This window comes from Ochotona curzoniae, unplaced genomic scaffold (genome assembly GCF_017591425.1).
Source record: "Ochotona curzoniae isolate NIBS_2020 unplaced genomic scaffold, NIBS_Ocur_1.0 scaffold_2476, whole genome shotgun sequence".
NCBI lineage: Eukaryota > Metazoa > Chordata > Mammalia > Lagomorpha > Ochotonidae > Ochotona > Ochotona curzoniae.
This window is the reverse complement of record NW_024467095.1, coordinates 17,444,740-17,462,465: the sequence shown is the minus strand read 5'-3', so window position 1 is coordinate 17,462,465 and position 17,726 is coordinate 17,444,740. Positions and strand designations below refer to the sequence as shown.

General features: G+C 48.9%; 1 protein-coding gene across 2 annotated transcripts in view; it reads right to left on the bottom strand.

The window, feature by feature from the left end:
* Positions 1 to 14,084, bottom strand: part of DGKI (diacylglycerol kinase iota) — a 368,375-nt gene extending 354,291 nt beyond the window's left edge. The window contains exon 1 of one of the 2 annotated variants that reach the window (XM_041002016.1): positions 13,650 to 14,084. In XM_041002016.1, coding sequence (XP_040857950.1) covers positions 13,650 to 14,062 — 413 coding nt within the window. In that variant the 5' untranslated portion in view covers positions 14,063 to 14,084. The remainder of the gene's footprint in view (positions 1 to 13,649) is intronic. The other variant, XM_041002017.1, reaches the window with a different exon arrangement.
* Positions 14,085 to 17,726: the final 3,642 nt, after the last annotated feature.

Here is a 17,726-nt window from a genome sequence, read left to right as displayed (position 1 = left end):
AAGTTGTTGCAAGAATTAACAAAAACTAAGTGAAGCCCTTATCACAGCTTCCCGCACACAGCAACAGCGTCTGTGAGAGACACTTCACGCAGCCCTGCGGTTTCCCGCTATGCAGGAAAGTCGAGGATTGAAGCCCTCTCTTCCCACCCTTTCTCGACTTGATTTCCTGACGCGGATAATGGGTTCCTATCACGCCAGAGTCATTTCCCCAAAGCTGTTCTGATCACTGCACGAAGTGAAAAATGAAGCTATGAGCCGCATTAATTGCTGGGGAGATGCTAAAACCCAGCTCGTTAATGAACCCAACACTGCAGTGGGAATAACCGCTCGCCATTGATGAATTCATCCATGTATTTGTTCTTCTGAACAAACATTACTTTCAGTTCCTGGAAAACGTACTTGGACTGAAGTGGCAAGACAACTTACTGGAAGATAAAGACCAGATTCCAAGCAGCCCAGCCACTCCCACAAAAAGGCACTTTGTTTTTTCTCATGTGGATTGAGGAGGGGGGTCTCGGGGTGAGTGCAGCACACGCTGAGAGCATCAAATCCACTCCCTTCTTCAACTCCCATGAAGCAGTTCTCCAGGCACGTGTCTGCAGCCAGAAGGCTCACACAGGTTTGCAGCTTATCACAGCGATGGCTGCAATGCCTTTCGAGGCAGGGCCAGGGACTTGTGTGTTTTGACATCTTCCCTTCACACACATAGCTGTAAGAACATCGTCTGGGCCTCCTCCTCTAGAAACACCCAATCTCTAACTTCTTTTTCTGATAAAACTGAACTCCATGACTTACACTAGCCTCCCATTTTCCAGAAAAAAAATCTCAACAGGGTGCAATCACAATCCAACTCCTTGGCTGCAACATCTTATCCCATACATCATTACTTGAAAGCAGAACTTTCAATGATCCAGAATATTCTATGTAGATGATATCAGCGAAGGTCCAACAGGCCCTGAAACATACCTGCTATGAGGTGTAGCTGCTGGTCAGACTTCCAGCTCCTCAAAAGAGCAAGTAGCCTGGGTTTGCGCCATCCTGTTCACCTGGAAGGCTGGTTAGCAGGTCAGCAGCTCTGGGGAGTTTTGTGCATCCCATCAACAGATATGTTGAGGTGGTTACTTCTGCCCCTAAAATCACTGAGCCACAGACACAAACGCTCAATGGAGACCTGAAATGCAACAGCTCTGAAAATGAAATGTTATTCTTGGAATACCTATGTCATTGCTTGAACTGAATCTCCTTTACAATGAAATGGCTGCTGCTTAGCAACTAATGCAAAGCCAGCGCCTGCATCTCAGTCTCTTCTTTCCCTTTATTCGGGGGGTGGGGAGAGGAGGGGAAGGGGTCGTTAAATGTACAGGATCACACTCCTGCCCCCGTGCGTTGTCGTGCGGGGGGGGGGGGGGCATAAGGGTGACAGTGAGGTCGCCCTCCTTGCCAGCGTAGTACGGATTTGCTACGCCAGCTGATGACTGATTTTAATTCTGTCCACTGAGACTCATAATGGAGAAAAATTCAAGCAAATAAAATGAACAAGAGGGAAATGTTGCTATTTTTCTATAGGTTAACATATGGAAGCAGTGCTCTGAGTGCAAAGAATATGAAACCTCAGATCGCAGAGCCAGCTTGAGGGTGCCAGCACCCCTTCTTGGATATGGCCATGGGGAAGAACTTCACCGGTATGCCTGATTCCTTAAGTACACAATGGCTAGGAAAACAACACGAGGTCTGAGGGTAAAATTAGCTCGATTACAAGTATGTGGAAGGAATTTATAAGCGGTAAGTCTGAAAAGCACACACACATTTTTATTAAGTACCTAAATATAGTCGGTATTAACAGTTCGAGAAATCACTAGAAATCTGTCTCACTTGTTTTTTTTTTTTGTAAGATCCCTTAGATTTTGTTATAGGTAATTCCACCCTGGCTCACAGAAAGCTTCTGTTTCAGTTCAGAAATAGCTTTATGTTTATTTTTGAACTAGCGATTTATTTCCCTAAGAAACTCTAAAGGTTTTCTTCAAATGTGTAAGAATGACTCAGGTTTTTGAAATGCTCCTCTGGAACCTTCTAGGTGTCTGTAACCATACACATGAATGTGCTTGGGCATCCTGCAAGATGTTGTTATAGGAAAAATGTACGTTGTAAATATCTGCAGCCTAACTGGGTGTTCTAGCTAAAGGTACAAGTTGAACTCCTCTAAGGAAATACTTACAAAAAGAAAGTGGGATGATGCTGACAGTCTCATCGCAGAGAGACAAACTGCAATTCGCTGGCCCTAACTTCCTCACCGGGCCCCCATCCATGCGCAGTGCCCAGTTTCCCCTCCAAGTTCCACCCTGATTACAAGAAGTCACAAGGTCTGACGTTGGAGAAAGAATGTAAAGAGGAAGCACCAGGCTTTAGTTTCTGCAATCATTTTCCATCCAAACAAAGCTGTGTTCCCCAACCCCACACAATGGAAAATTCACAGGCTGCAAAGGGCAGTACCATGGAAAGCTCAGTCTTGGCCTCCGGACAGCTGACAGTAGCAAGCAGCCATCTCATGCATGGACATTAACACAGTGCCGTTCTCCCAGACAATCAGCCTTTCTTAGGGCCATCCTCTGTGTCCTGGGGGAGGCCTGGCTGCTCCACTAACATCAAACCCACGGGTCTTTTCGCTGACTGACTTCTGATCTTACCAATAACAACCAGACAGAGGCACGGCCACTCTGCCACTTTGTGAGCCGTGTCACAAAGCAGGATGTGTCAGTCTAAGCCTCGACATGCTCATCTATAAAACAGAAAAACAAAGTTCCTACTTCACTGAGGAATCATTGAATTACTATATCTAAAATATGCAGTAGCACAGAGCCGGCATTACAACACAAGGGATTATGCCATTACCTCCACGAGAGCCATCCATTCAAGTCCCAGCTCACCCACTTGTGATCCAATTCCCTGGAAAAGCAGTGGAAGATGACCCAAGAGCTTGGATCCCTGTCATCACTTGGGAAACCTCCTGGTTTTATCTTTGCCCAGCCCTGGCCACTACAGCCATTTGAGGAATGAATCAGCACATGAAATATCTATCCATTTCTCTCTCTCTCTCTCTCCCTCTCTCTCTCTTTCTCATCCTCTTCCAAATAAATAGCCTTTAAAAAATAGTAGCTTATGACACACAGTGAGTACTGATAAGCTCTTTACAAGAGAGGTTAGTTGACACAGACAGCATTTAAACCAAGAAAAGCTTTTTGCTGCACTGAGCTATACTTTACAGACCATTTGGGAATGCAGACATTGCATTTGCCGCCTAGGGCAGGATCTGTCAGAGGCCCCTGGTCAGGAAAGGGATCTTCTTTAACTTCCTAGGTTGCCGTCTAACAAGGCAGGGTGGTTTGGTGCTAGGCGCTGAACGTTGTCTCTTCCCAGATCCGTACACCGCAGCCCTACACCTGCAGCCTGATGGAGCAGGCAGCTGAGGCCCCGGATGGAATGAGCGGCTCTACTGTAAGAGACCCAGGGCACGACTTACTTTGGCTACTCCCTGCCACCTGAGGGCGCCAGGGGAAGGTCACCACACACAACCCAGAGGGCAGCCTTCCCCAGAATGTGCCCACGCTGATCTCCAACTTCCAGCATCCAGAACGGGGAGTTTGTCAGCACTGTTGTTCATCAGCTGCCACCCTGTGGCTCTACGTCAGGGCAGTCGGGGCTCAAGAGCTGAGCAGGCCAGGAGGGGCTTTGGCTGTTCACACTGCAAGGGTGAGACACTGCCGTCCAGGAGCTGGAGGCTTCCAGACTCCCACCTAACTGTAGGGGCGCGAACAGCCCCACAAACGGAGAGCGAGACAAATGGAGAGCCCCACAAATGGAGAAGAAGCCGCCGCTTTGGGAATGTGAAAGGCCTGATTAGGAAGGAGAAGTGTGTTTTAAAGCAGGTGCTTTTCTTCAATGCCTCTACGGGCACCGTTACCTACACTGACAAGACCCCAGTCCTTTAACTCTAAGGAATACGACAGAAGTTTTCCTCTAAGTAACATGTGAGGCCCTTTCCGATACCTTCCACATACTTACACAAGCTCTTTTTATCTTTAAACAAATCTTTGTCAACTTTCTCTTTAAACAAAAGTAAACTTTCCTGTAGAAATGTGACACCTTGTTCATACACAATGGAATGATACATTTTTAAATGTCCTTCGGTTCTTTCAAGGAATCCATTCTCTGGTTATTTCCTGAAAATCTACATAATACATAACAGCAGCCAAAATGTCTTATTCCTGTCTTTGAAAGAAAAAATTAAAAAGGAACAAATTTTATTTTGTTCAACAGAGACTTAAGAGCCGTCTATAGTGTTAGAAAATAAATTGTGCCGTTTGGCCTGCTTGAGAGAATTGACAGGACACCCCAAAAGGCCAAGTCTTCCGTTTCTGGAAATACTCAGGGCAGGTGGCATCCATGAGGCTTTCTGATTGCCAGGACACGCCAGCCACTCACTGTCTGGGCACACAAGGGGGATGCCACGGAGACGGAAGGGAAACACCTTCCCTCCCGTTGCCATAGCGACAGCTCTGTTTCTAGCACCTGTGTTGTCAGTTATTACCTGTTCCTGACACTGTGCGGCCCCACGACCTCTCCGCCAACCCTCCGCGTCTGACTTCTGCTCTCAGATGACCAGCTGCCAGTCCGGGTCGCTGCTAGCTGGCTTGTCCGCACACCCACGGCGCCGACTGTCTCCGCTCTCTGCCTTCTGTCTGCTCCAATTTCCCGAGCGCACAAGCAGCTCTCCCTCTTCCCATTCCCTAACAGGATGGCACTACGTTCTATTACATCGGGAAAGAAGAATGCCATGGTCCTGACCTTCATGAATGCCAGAACCTGCACACTGCCATTCTATTTTTTTTTTTTAGCATTTATTTAATTTTGTATCAAAAAGTCAGATTCATAGAGAAAAAACAGATACAGAGACAAAAATATTCATTCCCCAAGTGACCGCAGCAGTAGGAGCTAAGCCAATGTGAAGCCAGGAGCCAGGAACTTGGGCCGTCCTCCACTGCTGCCCCAGGCTACAAGCAGGGAGCCAGATGGGAAGTGCGGCAGCCAGGACATGGACCAGCACCATCCAGGACCCCAGCGCACGCAAGGCGAGGACTTCAGGCACTAGGCTATTATGCTCCCCACATTTCACTTCCTAAATGACTCTTTTCATACTGTTGGAATAATTTTATGGTTACTGACATTTGATGGGTGTTCAATATTTTGAAATGTAACAAATGAAGTCACTCCTCAACAGGACTGAAGAATAGACAGTACTAAACACCCTTCATCTTCTACTTTGTCACAGACAACTCTGCAAATAGCGACTCACTTAAACCTCACATGATCCTTTGGGGAGGCAGTACTATTATTTCAACTTTATAGATGTAAAAATAAAGGCAATGAGGATAGGGAATTTGTGCAAGGGCACCCATCAGGCAGATATGGAGTTTTGGATCCCAATGGGAGAGCTCCAGAGGGGCCCTGAGCCGCGAGGCTAACTCGGGCTCCTGTGAGATTCCAGGGTGAGAACAATGGGAATTGATTGCAGTTTAATTATTACTGTTGGATTGTTTCCCCTACATCCAACAAAAGCCAGGCTATTAATATCATAGCTTAAACCAGAGTCAGTTCCTCATCAGAACACGAGTTGTAAGTTTCAAGCATCTAAAGGCAAAACTTAACAGAGGTTAGAGGCAAGAGCTACAGAATTCTTTGTCAGAAAAAAAAAAAATGTTCTCTTCCATACACGGGGGCCAATACCTCAGTGTGGTGGGTTGAGACCTGTCTATGACCCCTGTAGGAACCAAGTCAAGTGCCCGCTGTTTTATTTCCTGTCCAACTTCCTGCTACTGCACCTGGGAAGGCAGTGGGAGGTAGGGGTGTGTGTGTGTGTGTGTGTGTGTGTGTGTGTGTGTTTCCCTAACTCTGCCTTTCAAATACATAAATCTCAAAGAAATGGCATCTGCTCCATCAAAGGCTCATCAGACTCCAAAGCTGTACCGTCAAAACCCTGACACTCATTTTTGAAGATCTTTCTCCCTTGCTCTCCCGGACAGCATCCCCCTCCTCCTCCACACTCATCCGCAGACCTGATCATCTCATTTCCCTAAAAATCCCCAGCAGTGCTTGTGCCACTTGTCTGAGGGCACAGCGGATGTTGGAATAGTCACAAGCCATCTTCAAGGGCTCAGCAAATCACATGAACTAAGAAACTGTAGTGGGCACTTTTTTTTTTCTGAAGACATAGTTTAGCACCCCTAAGTAAACCAAAGATTTTTTTTTTTCTAAAATAACTTTTCCACCAATATCCATCACATGAGTCAAAGGAAAAAGGGAAGGAATACCCCAGAAGCGAGGCCTCTGGAGTAAGCCTGGACTGGTTGGACAGCAGGCATGAAAGACTCAAAGAACACTTGGTGGCCAGTCCGCGTTTTGTTTTGTTTTTTTCACTTACGATCATAGAAGGAAAAGTCCACAGAAAATTCCCTAAGCAGCAGCAAGTCAATGCTGCCCCTCGGAAAAGGATGAGACAGACAGAAAGAGAACCAGAGGGCTCATCAGTGCTACTCGGAAGGCAAATTAAGGCCTTTTGTTTGACAAGCTGCAAATAGCTGCTTAAGGAAGAGCTTCTGCCACCCTTCTCCTGTCTCCAGTACTGGAACAGGAAGCGGCTCACACAAGGGCAGCGCTGGGCTGCCGGACAGAGTGTAAAAGAGAGAAAGAGATAGTGTTTTGAGTCAAAAGGCAAATAGCAAGTGAGATGGACTGGCACTGAAGAGCAGCAGTAGTTTAGCTAAAGACAGGGAAGTAAACAGTCGGAGCCCCTAAATATTTATCTAGTACCCACCCCACCGAGCGACGCGGACAGAAATCTGGAGACTGCGCCGGATCAGCTGCAGTTTTGGGAGTTCACAACTGAGCTAAGGGAATAATGTTGATTCTGAAAGTTCACTCTGTACAGAGCACCAGGCTGAGGCCTTCGCGTCAGGTGACTCAAGCGACCCTCCTAACACACCTCTAAGTTCAGAGGTATTTTAGGAATGAATATGGTGAGCCTCCAAGTGGTTGCGTAAGCTTCCCAAGACCAGCTGAAACACACCAGGGTCAAACACACAGCAGAAAATGCTAGCAAAGCTGCTTGTGAGTGGCACCGTGAGGACAGACAGGACCAAACAACATCTCAGAAAAGTAGATCCCGATGTGCTGGCTCCTAATGAGTCGGCCTGGGAAGCAGCCAAAGCTGAGTTATGGGAGCAGTCAGTGCAAACACAGGACTTGGTAGCTGCACTGCTTTCATCTGCATTGCATTGTAATGCCTTGCCACAGGTTGCAAACAAGCAATTTGAAGCTAGTTCATTTTAATTTTAAAATGTCAAGAGGGAAAAAAAAATAAGCCTAATATTTTAGACTGTGTGTTTTTCCGATCATCCTTCCTCAGTTATCCACCCCCTCAAAAACACACATGCCACCCTCGTGTCACAGCAACTACTTCCTTGAAACTACATGACAGGGTCTCAGATGAAGAAATACTTTGTCTCCATTGGATCATTTTTTTTAAAAGATTTATTCATTTTTATTACAAAGTCAGATATACAGAGAGGAAGAGAGACAGAGAGAAAGATCTCTGTCTGATGACTCACTCCCCAAGTGAGCGCAACGGCCGGTGCTGCGCCGATCCGAAGCTGGGAACCAGGAACCTCCTCCGGGTCTCCCACACAGGTGCAGGGAGCCAAGGCTTTGGGCCATTCTCAACTGCATTCCCAGGCCACAAGCAGGGAGCTGGACGGGAAGTGGAGCTGCCGGGATTAGAACCAGCGCCCATATGGGACCCGGGCGCGTTCAAGGCAAGGACCCTAGCCGCCAGGCCACGCCACTGGGCCCCCATTGGATCATTTTTACAAATGTAAGCCTATTCATATCAGACAGTAAATGCTGCATGCCAATGCACAGGTGACACACACTCACAGATACTTCCGATTTCACAGCACATTCATCTTAAAGCTTGGCTTGGGTTTGCATAAGATATATATCCCAGGCCCCAAACTGGAAAGAAATTAGGGAATGCAACCATCCTGGACTCTCACTGGAAATCCTCATTTTTTTCAGAATACAAAGTGAAGTGTTGGGACGCAATAGCGCCAGTCTAATTTAATGTGGCCCCAGGAGGCTACGCTACTGTTGTCCTCGGGGAATCGAGCTCCACTCGAGCTCTTATCCCAATTCTCTATTCCTACATTCTACCGGGCCCAATGCAATCACTCTCCCAGGTGACAGACGCCTCTAGATCCGTCAGAGGAAGCTCTCTGCACAGTGGCTACATTGAAATCGTACCCAATGTCCATCCCAACTAAGGAAGTCAACACTTAGCAAGCAAGTAATCACTGAGGCAGGAAACACTGAATTTCTGCCAAGGTCTTTGTCTCGTGCCAGAGTCTCCAACTACTAACAAATATATAAAACACGGATTTAAAAAGGATATCCCTGAACTGACCGCAGGGAGTGGTGCACAGAGGGATTCAGGAGAAGACAGATTTCCTCCAGGGACAATACTGATTCCGGCGCCAGGAAGAACAATGTCCAGGTTACCTGAGTTGGCTTCCAATTCCTCTACTGTTTTGCTTGTAACAAGATAATCTTGGAGCTGGTTTTGTGAGGCAGCAAGTTAGGCTGCCCACCTGAGACCAGCATTCCATGTGAGAGGTTCGCTTCAGTACTGGCTGCTGTACTTCCAATCCACCTCCCTGCTGGTGCAACGCAGATGGCAGTCGGTGCTGGCCCAAGTGTATGAACTCCTGCCACCCAGAGGGGTGACCCTGGGACCTGGCTTTAGCTGGCCCAGCCCTGGACACTAAGTCATCTGGAGAGTGAAGCAGCAAATCAAGGATCTCTCTCTCCACTTCTGTCTCTTTCAATCTGATTATATGATTATGTGACTCTACCTTTCATATATACATATATTGTTGTTTTTAAAAATATCGATTTATGGGAACAGCATTGAGGCATAGCAGGCCTGTGATGCTGGCATCCGATATGGGCATTAGTTTGTGTCCTGGAGAATCTACTTCCTTTTCTTTTTTTAAAGTTTATTCATTCATTTCTTTATTGGAAAGGCAGATTTATAGAGAGAAAGAGAAATAGAGAGAAAGATTTTCCATCATCTGGTTCACTCCTCAAGTGGCCTCAACAGCCGGAGATGAACTGATCTGAAGCCAGGAACCAAGAGCTTCTTTCAGGTCTCTGACATGGGTACAGTGTCCCAAGGTTTTGGGCTGTCCTCTACTGCTTTCCCAGGCCACAAGCAGGGAGCTGGATGGGAAGGGGAGCATCTGAAATACAAACCAGCGGCCATATGGGATCCTAGGTGTGCAAGGTGAGGATTCAACCATGAGGTTACCCTGAAGGGTCTGATAATCCACTTTTGATTCAGTTCTCCATTAATGGCCTAAGGAAAGCAGCAGAAGATGGGCCCCTGCCATGCATATGAGAGACCCAGGGGAATGCCCTTGCTCTTGAGTTCAGTCTGGCTTAACTTTGGCAGTTGTGACCCGTTGAGGCAAAAGATGGAAGAGCCCTTTTTCTCTGTCTTCACTTTTTTCTCTGTAATGCTAAGTTTCACATAAATAAGTAAAATCCTATGTCCATACATACATATATAATGTGGGTATATTTTATCTGGTTACTGACCTAAGTTTCATATATCTTGATATTGCTACTTCTATAAAATAGCAAAAACACGTTAAGAAAACCACCATCCTGGTTTACAAGCAGACAGGCCAAAACACAGACATCACTTTTAATAATGATAAACACCAAGAAATCTGGAAGAGAAAACTCAGCCTTCCTCAGTACTCTGTGCCGGCCACCGGCTGCAGAGCGGCCAGCCCCACTGGGCCCGTGCGCACCTGCACAGCAGCTGTGCGAGCTGTTCCCACAGACACGATGAGCCTTTCACGAGCTCTGCATCCTCATTCCTATGACAGATACGTAGGTGGTTTTGTCCTCAGAAGCAAAACCAGTATTTGTGCTGATGACCATGAAAGGACGCTCATTTTGATTTCGGAAACAGGAGAGGAGTCCCTTAAAAATGAAGAATGAGGCAAGCAGATGACCTATGGCACAGGATGGATGAAGCCAAAGAAGACGTGCCTACGGGCACGTACACGCGGCTACAGGCACATTCGTGTGGACTCGTGCAGGCACACACTTGCAGACACACCTGTGAGTACAATGCTTACACAGGCACACGCACAGACACAGCGAGTTCAAGTCTGAACGAAATGACTGGAGAAGTAGCACGGTACGTCTGAGGACAAAGTCCTGCGGAGTCGGATCTGCCTCTAAGTGCCGCCTCCGTCCAAGCTCCACGCTTCAGGATAACTTTATTAAAGAGAAATGGCCACCATCGCCTAATAAGACTATAATGGAGATAAATAATATTAACTATACAATAATACTGAGCACAGTGACCGCCACACACAAGACAAAATTCATCAACTACTTTCTCCTTCCTCCCCCTCCCGTACGTCCCTGGAAGGAGTTTTCTCCCATTTTACTGACTTCAATGGAAATAATTCTTACAGCAGTTTTTCTTCCAAATCAGTTCCTCCACTTTAGGTAGTCATTTACACATATGTGTCCATTGCAGCACCATAATTTTCAAAGAGCAAGAAAGTAGCAATTTGCAAAGAAAAGTAGCAGCTCATTTGCACACCTTGCAAAAGCCTCAGCTTTACAGGCCAGGGAGCCCATGCACTGCCAGGGCGCACAGTCAGAAAGAAAGGCAGAATTATCATGGGAAAACCGCCCCCCCCCAAAAATAAAAACAAACAAAAGCTAATGAGGGAAAAGCCAGGAGTCGATAAAGGAGTTTATTTTACTTAAGAACGAAAAAGTCAAGCAAAATGGAAAAAAAAAATCTGCCTCCAGAAATGGTTATTTAAAGGCTTTTTGAAAAGGGCTCTGGTTCCTAAAAAGACAGGAGTCACTGCATATGCCCACCCACTCCTCATTTATTTTTAAACCCTAGCTTATATGTTCCTTAGCAACAGAGCAGATGAGACCCCCTACACACGCGCGTGCACACACACACACACACACACTCTCTCTCCCAAAGTCCCCTTCCTCTTTCTTGTCAAGTTTCAACGCGCAGTTACTCATGTTCTACATGCTATTCCCTGTCTACCTGTGCCTCTCCACTGGCTCACCTTAAGTGACACCCTACTCAAGCACCCATCTTCCCCACTCCAGCTGAACTTCTGTGTGGGTTGCAAACTGCGTCCCTTCACGACTCCAGCCCGTGGAATCCCAGCAGTGCCCCTCAGGAGCAGGGCCGGCAAGGTCCTCACTGAGGAGCCGACGGCCACTTCCAGCCAACACCGCTCTTTCCCCACACACCGACACAGACCTCCCAGCACACCAGTCGGGCCCAGCTACATCTAAGTCCAGCACACAGCGGCCACTGGGACTACCGGGTTGGTCATTCACCATGACTCCAAGGAAAGAATGTAAACGGTGATTGAAAAGCAGCAGCTTCCAGTGGACAAACACGGGCCAGCTAAAAGCACCTGCCACATCACCGTCTGTTCCTCAGTTTCCGGGATTGCCTGATCTTGTTAGGCCAGGCAGGGTTTCATGAGTTCAGGAATCAATTGTTTAGCCTTTGAGAAAAAAAAAAAAAAATAGGGCAACGATCCGTCAGATCCTAGTGTGTTTAAGCACTGCCCGAGGACCCTGTTAAAAAAAATCTCCACCCACACAGAGTGGATGGTGTCAGTGTGGGGTGGCAGGCACTTTTAACAGCCACCTGAGATGACACTGCTGCAGGTGGTTGGTTCACTGCGCTGGAGACCGTGATGCTCTCTCTAAAAGGACAGGATGCCCACAGAGTACCAGCTGCTCCGACTGTCGTGCAGGGTGTCCCTGCTCGCGCTCATGACTGTGTGTGGACACACATCTCAGAAAGCTGTGCTTCTACCCAGGACGGGTACATTCCCCCTCCCCCTCCCCCCCAAAACAGGTGCTGAGAACTGCGCTTCCCAAGAGGTAAGCGAAGATGATTTCCCTTGCAAACTCGAGCTCTGTAGCCCTACCCAACTGGGAAGTCAACACGGATGGCCAAGACACAGGACCATTCCTCCGTCTCGAAGCCCAGACTCATCCTGTGCATAAGCAGCTCCTAAAAGAGGCTCAATGTAGTCCATGTAGTCCCCGTTCCCCCAAGGGCCCAACAGGCCATCCTAACTGGGAAGCAGAACTGCCGCTGTCCTAGCAAACCTCCCTAGAGTTAGCCCATTCCCTCCCTCCCACCTGCCTATTTTTAGAAACCAAAAATATAAAAATGAAAATCCATTTCGAGCCTCTCTGTGTAACTGAGAAGACAATCGAGGTGGGATATGCCCTGAGCGCACAAGGCAGGGGACCACAGATGCCAAGCCCTCACCAGGGAAGCGGCGGAGGAGCCGGCACAAGACCACAGGAACACACCAGCACATGCCCGCTGCCAGGGGCGGGGGTCAGTCCAAGCTCTGCCTGTGGGGATCCCGCTGATTCAGCCACCTGCCCCCATACATCAAGCGCACCCTCAGCAGCCCCCACACCTCTGTCACCTGCTTTTGCTTACATAACAGCACACGGTGTGACAGGCTGAACACATCAGATGGGTTTCTGGAAGGCTTGCTGACTCAAAACGAGTAGGGGCATAAAAGTGCACTCACTGACCCTTTGCAAGACACACTTGAAGCCCTGGCACATGCAGGTCACTGTGCATCGAGGCTTGCTCCCGCACCTTTACAATCAACAAGCGGGAAAAGTCCTCCCAGCAACTCCCCGAACGTCTTCACCCTTCCCTTGGCAGGGGGAGATGGGGGGACCTACCGAATCCCCTTTTCTTTCTGGGAGGTCCTGACACGATTTGGAGCTACCTTTTGACCTCCTCGGGTGGCCAGTTATCCCACCCCAGTCTCTGTCTCTACAAATGCACCCATCACCAGGTGCCAATGCAGTCCCGCCCTGTCCTCACCCCTCACGGTGACCTTCTGGGAACACCCAGGAGAAACAGAGAGCGAGAGAGAGCAAGCGTGTCAGGAACCCCCACAACGGAGACCCACCTCCCGCCTGCCCCCTCACTGGGGGAATGTCCCTGTGGGTGCCACTTCCTTAAGAATGACTCCCCGCTAGAGAGATAATGTAAGCTTCAAGTTCGTGCCAAAGGTTCAGCCATGAAATCCGGGGAGCTGGGGGAGCGATGGGAGATGACACCAGCTTAGGGGCAACTTTGACGACTTCTCTCAAGAAAACTAGGCGTCTCCGTGTGTCCTCACCGCCCCCGCCCAAACACCCCCCCACACACACACACAAACACACACAGGCATTTGCGTTGCTCTGGCAGCAGGGACCCTGGTAGGCGCCGGCAGCCTCCCCCAGCCCAGAATGATGGCACGAAGAAACAACAGCGCGGATCTCCCGAACGGCTGAAGGCGAGAAAGAGCGAGAAAAAAAAACCAGAGCGCGCAAGGCAGAGAAATGAACGAAGTGCCCCCAACTCCTGGGAAGCGCCGCTTGGAAAGAGAAGACTGGTTACCCCGCCCTCGCCGGCACCTGTCTGGGGCTGCTTGGCTCCCCGTGCCTACCTGTACGACACCTGCTTCCGGAAAGTTAAGTTCCTCAGCTTCTCCTCCAACGCCTCGTCCTTCTCCTTCTGGCCGGCAGCCGCGGGCTCTTCCAGAGCGGCGGCCGCCGCTGCCCCTGCGCCCCGCGGGTCCACACCGCCCTCGGCGCCCAGGCAGCAACTCCCGGCGCCGCTTCCGCTGCTGCTGCTGCCGCCCGTCGCCCCTTTCTCCTCTCCCGCCGAGGAGCTGGGGTTCATGGCGACCGCTCCACAGGCGGCCGCGGAGGGAAGCGAGGCGGCGCAGCTGCGGAGGCCGGACCGACTGACGGCTGTGGTGGCGGCGGCGGCGGCGAAGGCGCCGACTGCAGGAGCGCGGGCAGGTCCGCGCGCAGCTGACAGGGGCAGCAAATGGCAGCCCCTTCCCGCAGCATCCATCCGCGGCTGCAACGCACCGGGGCATTGTGGGAAACTCCGTGCCTCCACTCCCCCTCCCCGACCAATCAGAGGCCACCTCTCTCCGCCTCTCTTCCCTCACCCCTCCGCTCCCCCCTACCCCCCCACCCAGGCTAGCCGGCGCCCTCAGTCCCTCTTTGGCCTTTACCCAAATTGGGAGCAAAAACCGGGGCTGAACCTGAACTCCGACGTGAGGCGAGTGGCCGTAGCGGAGCGGGAGCCGGCGAGGGATGAGGGACCGCCTAGCTTGGGGCGCTGAGGCACCGAAAGCAGGCACCCAAGAAAGGAGAGCTTTGAAAAACTCGGAAAACGTGCCGCACCCTGCTTAACACAACCGGGGAACTGGGACCAGGACCCGCGCGGTGGCCTGCGGTGGCCGTCTCCTCGTTAGCGATGGTGCACACCTGGGGTCGAGCGCCCTGATGCCAGGTGGGCGCGAGCCAACATTGTCCCCACCACCGTTCCTGAGCGCACAGAGCTGCGGCCAGGCACAAGCCCCGAGACGCGCAAACCTTTGGGGAGGGGGGAATGTAACCTGACTGCGGCTCACAGACGCGAATTCGCGCGAAATGTAAATGAAGGGGGAGGGGGCGCCAAGTTTAAGCCTTCCCTCTCAGGTCAAGGGTTGAGACGCCAACGGGGCCCCAGTCCAGCTCCTCTCTCGCCAGCGTGTGTTCTTTACGAGTCGCAGGTGTTCGCTAAAGAGCTGTTAATTCCATTGCCTCGGTTCGCGGGGGCCCTGGGCTGCTCAGCACAAAGGTTGAGCAGAAGGAGAGGGAGAAGTCGGCGGGTGCAGCTGTTGCGTTTGGGCAAGAAGATGGACTTAGCCAAGGATGGGGCGCAGAGCCTCGGGGGTTTTAGGACCCAGTCTCTGAGGAATTTAACCATCTGCCTCACACCCAGTTTGTGTTTCGAAGATGACAGAAAACTCCTTGTGGTGTGAATAGGGTTCTACAAAGTGTTTAAGATGGATCGTTTTCCAAATTAGAGGTTTCCACCCAAGAGAAATCGCGGCTGTCGGCATCCACGAGAAATTCATCCTTAATGGCAGGTGTTCCTAACCCAAGTGTAACAGGCGGATCTGCGGTGGTAAGTGAACCAGACTAGTCCAAGAGCTTCAGGCAGGCAGCGGGAGAGCCAGAACATTTTCTTGTAACTGAAACCTCCAACATCTTCCAGTTCCCACATTCAGTTACTCTTCTCAGATGCACCTTTGTCTTAATATAAAGACGCGCACTAGGACTGAAGAGTAAACGTACTTTAATGTGAAAATTTCTGAAGTCCATACATTTGGGAACTCTTCCAGAAAGCTCATGAAAAACCCATGTTAGGGGGGAAAAAAAAAAACACCTCTGTGTGGATTTTAAAAAGACAAGATTTTCTTTATTTGTATGACAGGCAGAGTGACAGGGGAATTCTTCCTTCCAGTGGTTCAGACCCCAAATGACCACGAGGACCATCGGTGGAGCACACCTGAGCCAGGAACCCTGAGCTCCGGTGGGGTCTCCAATGCGAGTGGCAAGTGGGCCATCTTCCACTTCCTTCCCAAGCGCATTAGTAGAGAACTGGATGGGAAGTGAAGTAGCCAGGCCTAGAACCTGAATACCTATGGGATGCTTAAGTAGCTATGCCACAATGCTGGTCCGTGTGTGTGTGTGTGTGTGTTTTAATTGTGTATGGCAGTTTGGTTGTAGGTCTTCCTGATGGCCCTGGTGCCGTGTATCCCATCTTCAGAAGAAACATTTAGGCGCTTTCATAGCAAAATCCATAGATAGCCTGAGTATTCCCGAGGTCAAAGGTCCCTTGACATGAGTCACTGGGCCAACTTCACCACTCCCTGCCTGAGCTTAGGTCCAGCAGGGTATCTCCAATCCCTTCTCTAGCATGACTTACCAAATGCAACTGCTATGTCACACCTCACCTTAGAAACCGTACAGTTACATCTTGTTGTCAGGGGACTAAGGCTCATGCAACTGCTTCCCTGACTTTCAGGCCCACAACGAGTGGGGGTGCCGCACTGCCTGCTTCACGCACAGGTGCTAACCCGAGTCACCCTGTGCACACGTCTCATGTGCTCTGCTTGTTCCACTCCCGTCTTTGCACCTCTGTCTGCTGTCTTCTTCTGTCACCATTACTCACAAAGCTAGCTGATATACCTCTACCAGATTTTAGTTCACATCTTTTCTCCCTAAAAAAAAAAAAAACCTCCATCATAGATCTCCCTTCTAGACTGTGATGGCCATAAAGCTTTGTAATGAACTTGACCACTGTAATGGTTAGTCACTTGTCCGTTATTCCCGCATACGTAGTGAGGCAATGGGCCATCACTTTATCTGCAGCAATGACTTAGTTAATAAAATAATAACCTAGTAAGTGTGCATGTCACAGGCCGCCGTCATGTTCTCACCGACCGGGAAAAGGACTAAGTGTAGTTTTAACCCTAGAAACATATGATGAAATTCACTCATTAAAAATTAAATTCAATTTTAAGCTATAAAAATATACCATTTTTCAAGATAAACGGTTTAATATTAGGTCCTGTGGATGAGGGGTAAAAATAAAACCCAACACTTTAGAATGTTGGTGTAGTTTAACCGATTATCTAGTCTCTGGGAGGGAAATCTAGTAAAATAGTTTTTGAAATGCACAATGTAATCAAGCCCACAAATTCAACTTGAACAAATTTGTGCCCTGACATACTTGTAGATGCCCACAAAAAGAAAATTTAAGACTGGAAGCAGCTTAAGTTACCAATTTAAGTAACTAGGCCTATATTATCATCAGTCGGTTACCGTCATGTGAACAACAGAATTCTCTGTTTCCACCAAGAGAAATAAGGCAAAGTGATATGTATTTCATTGTCTTAAATTTCAGGCCTGATGAAAAGTGCTTTGAGCATGATGCTCTAAAGAAAGAAAAAAATAAATTTTAATTTTAGCTATCTTAAGCCCATCAGGAAGGTAGTAGAACTGAAAATTCCTCAGCTAATAAGACTACAAAACTAGATAATAATGAAAACACCATGTCTAGCATTTTTAAAAATGTATGTAGTAATCAGAAAATCGTAGGAAATGACACTGAATCGTGCTTTTTGTAAGTCAATAAACATTGACAGGCATACATTAAAATGGTGAAAGATTTGTGCGATCTGAAGAGAAACCAGAGTATACACACAGGCACACACCAAGAGCTTCAGTTCTTTATAGGGCTTTGGAAGTTAGGGCACTAAGAGACAAAAGCAGTTTCACAGTTGAGCTTTTGTGTGTTACAGTCTATAGAAAAGTGCTAACTGAGCCTTCCAGCACGCCCTGCGAGCGCCCTCCTGGTCTCTAAGTGAGCAGTTTGCTCACGCCCTCCGTTCGCTCCAGCTCTCCGACTCTGGGCCTGCTTGCATGCTGGGCTCACACAGGGCCCTGCGCGCTTGCTCACGTACTGCTCACGGTGACAGTGTGGTTTCTTGGCTTTCTGCTTTTCTACTTGCCAGTTGTTTCATTCTTTATCTCATGGTGTGTTCAGTCTGTGCCTGCAAAGCAAGCTGAAAGCATGCCATTGTAAGAATTAAAAAAAAAAAAATTAAAGACAGTGGAAAAGAGGAGGGTGGGGGCCAGAGGGGCAGTAGAAGGACCACCATGCTTCTAAATCTGCA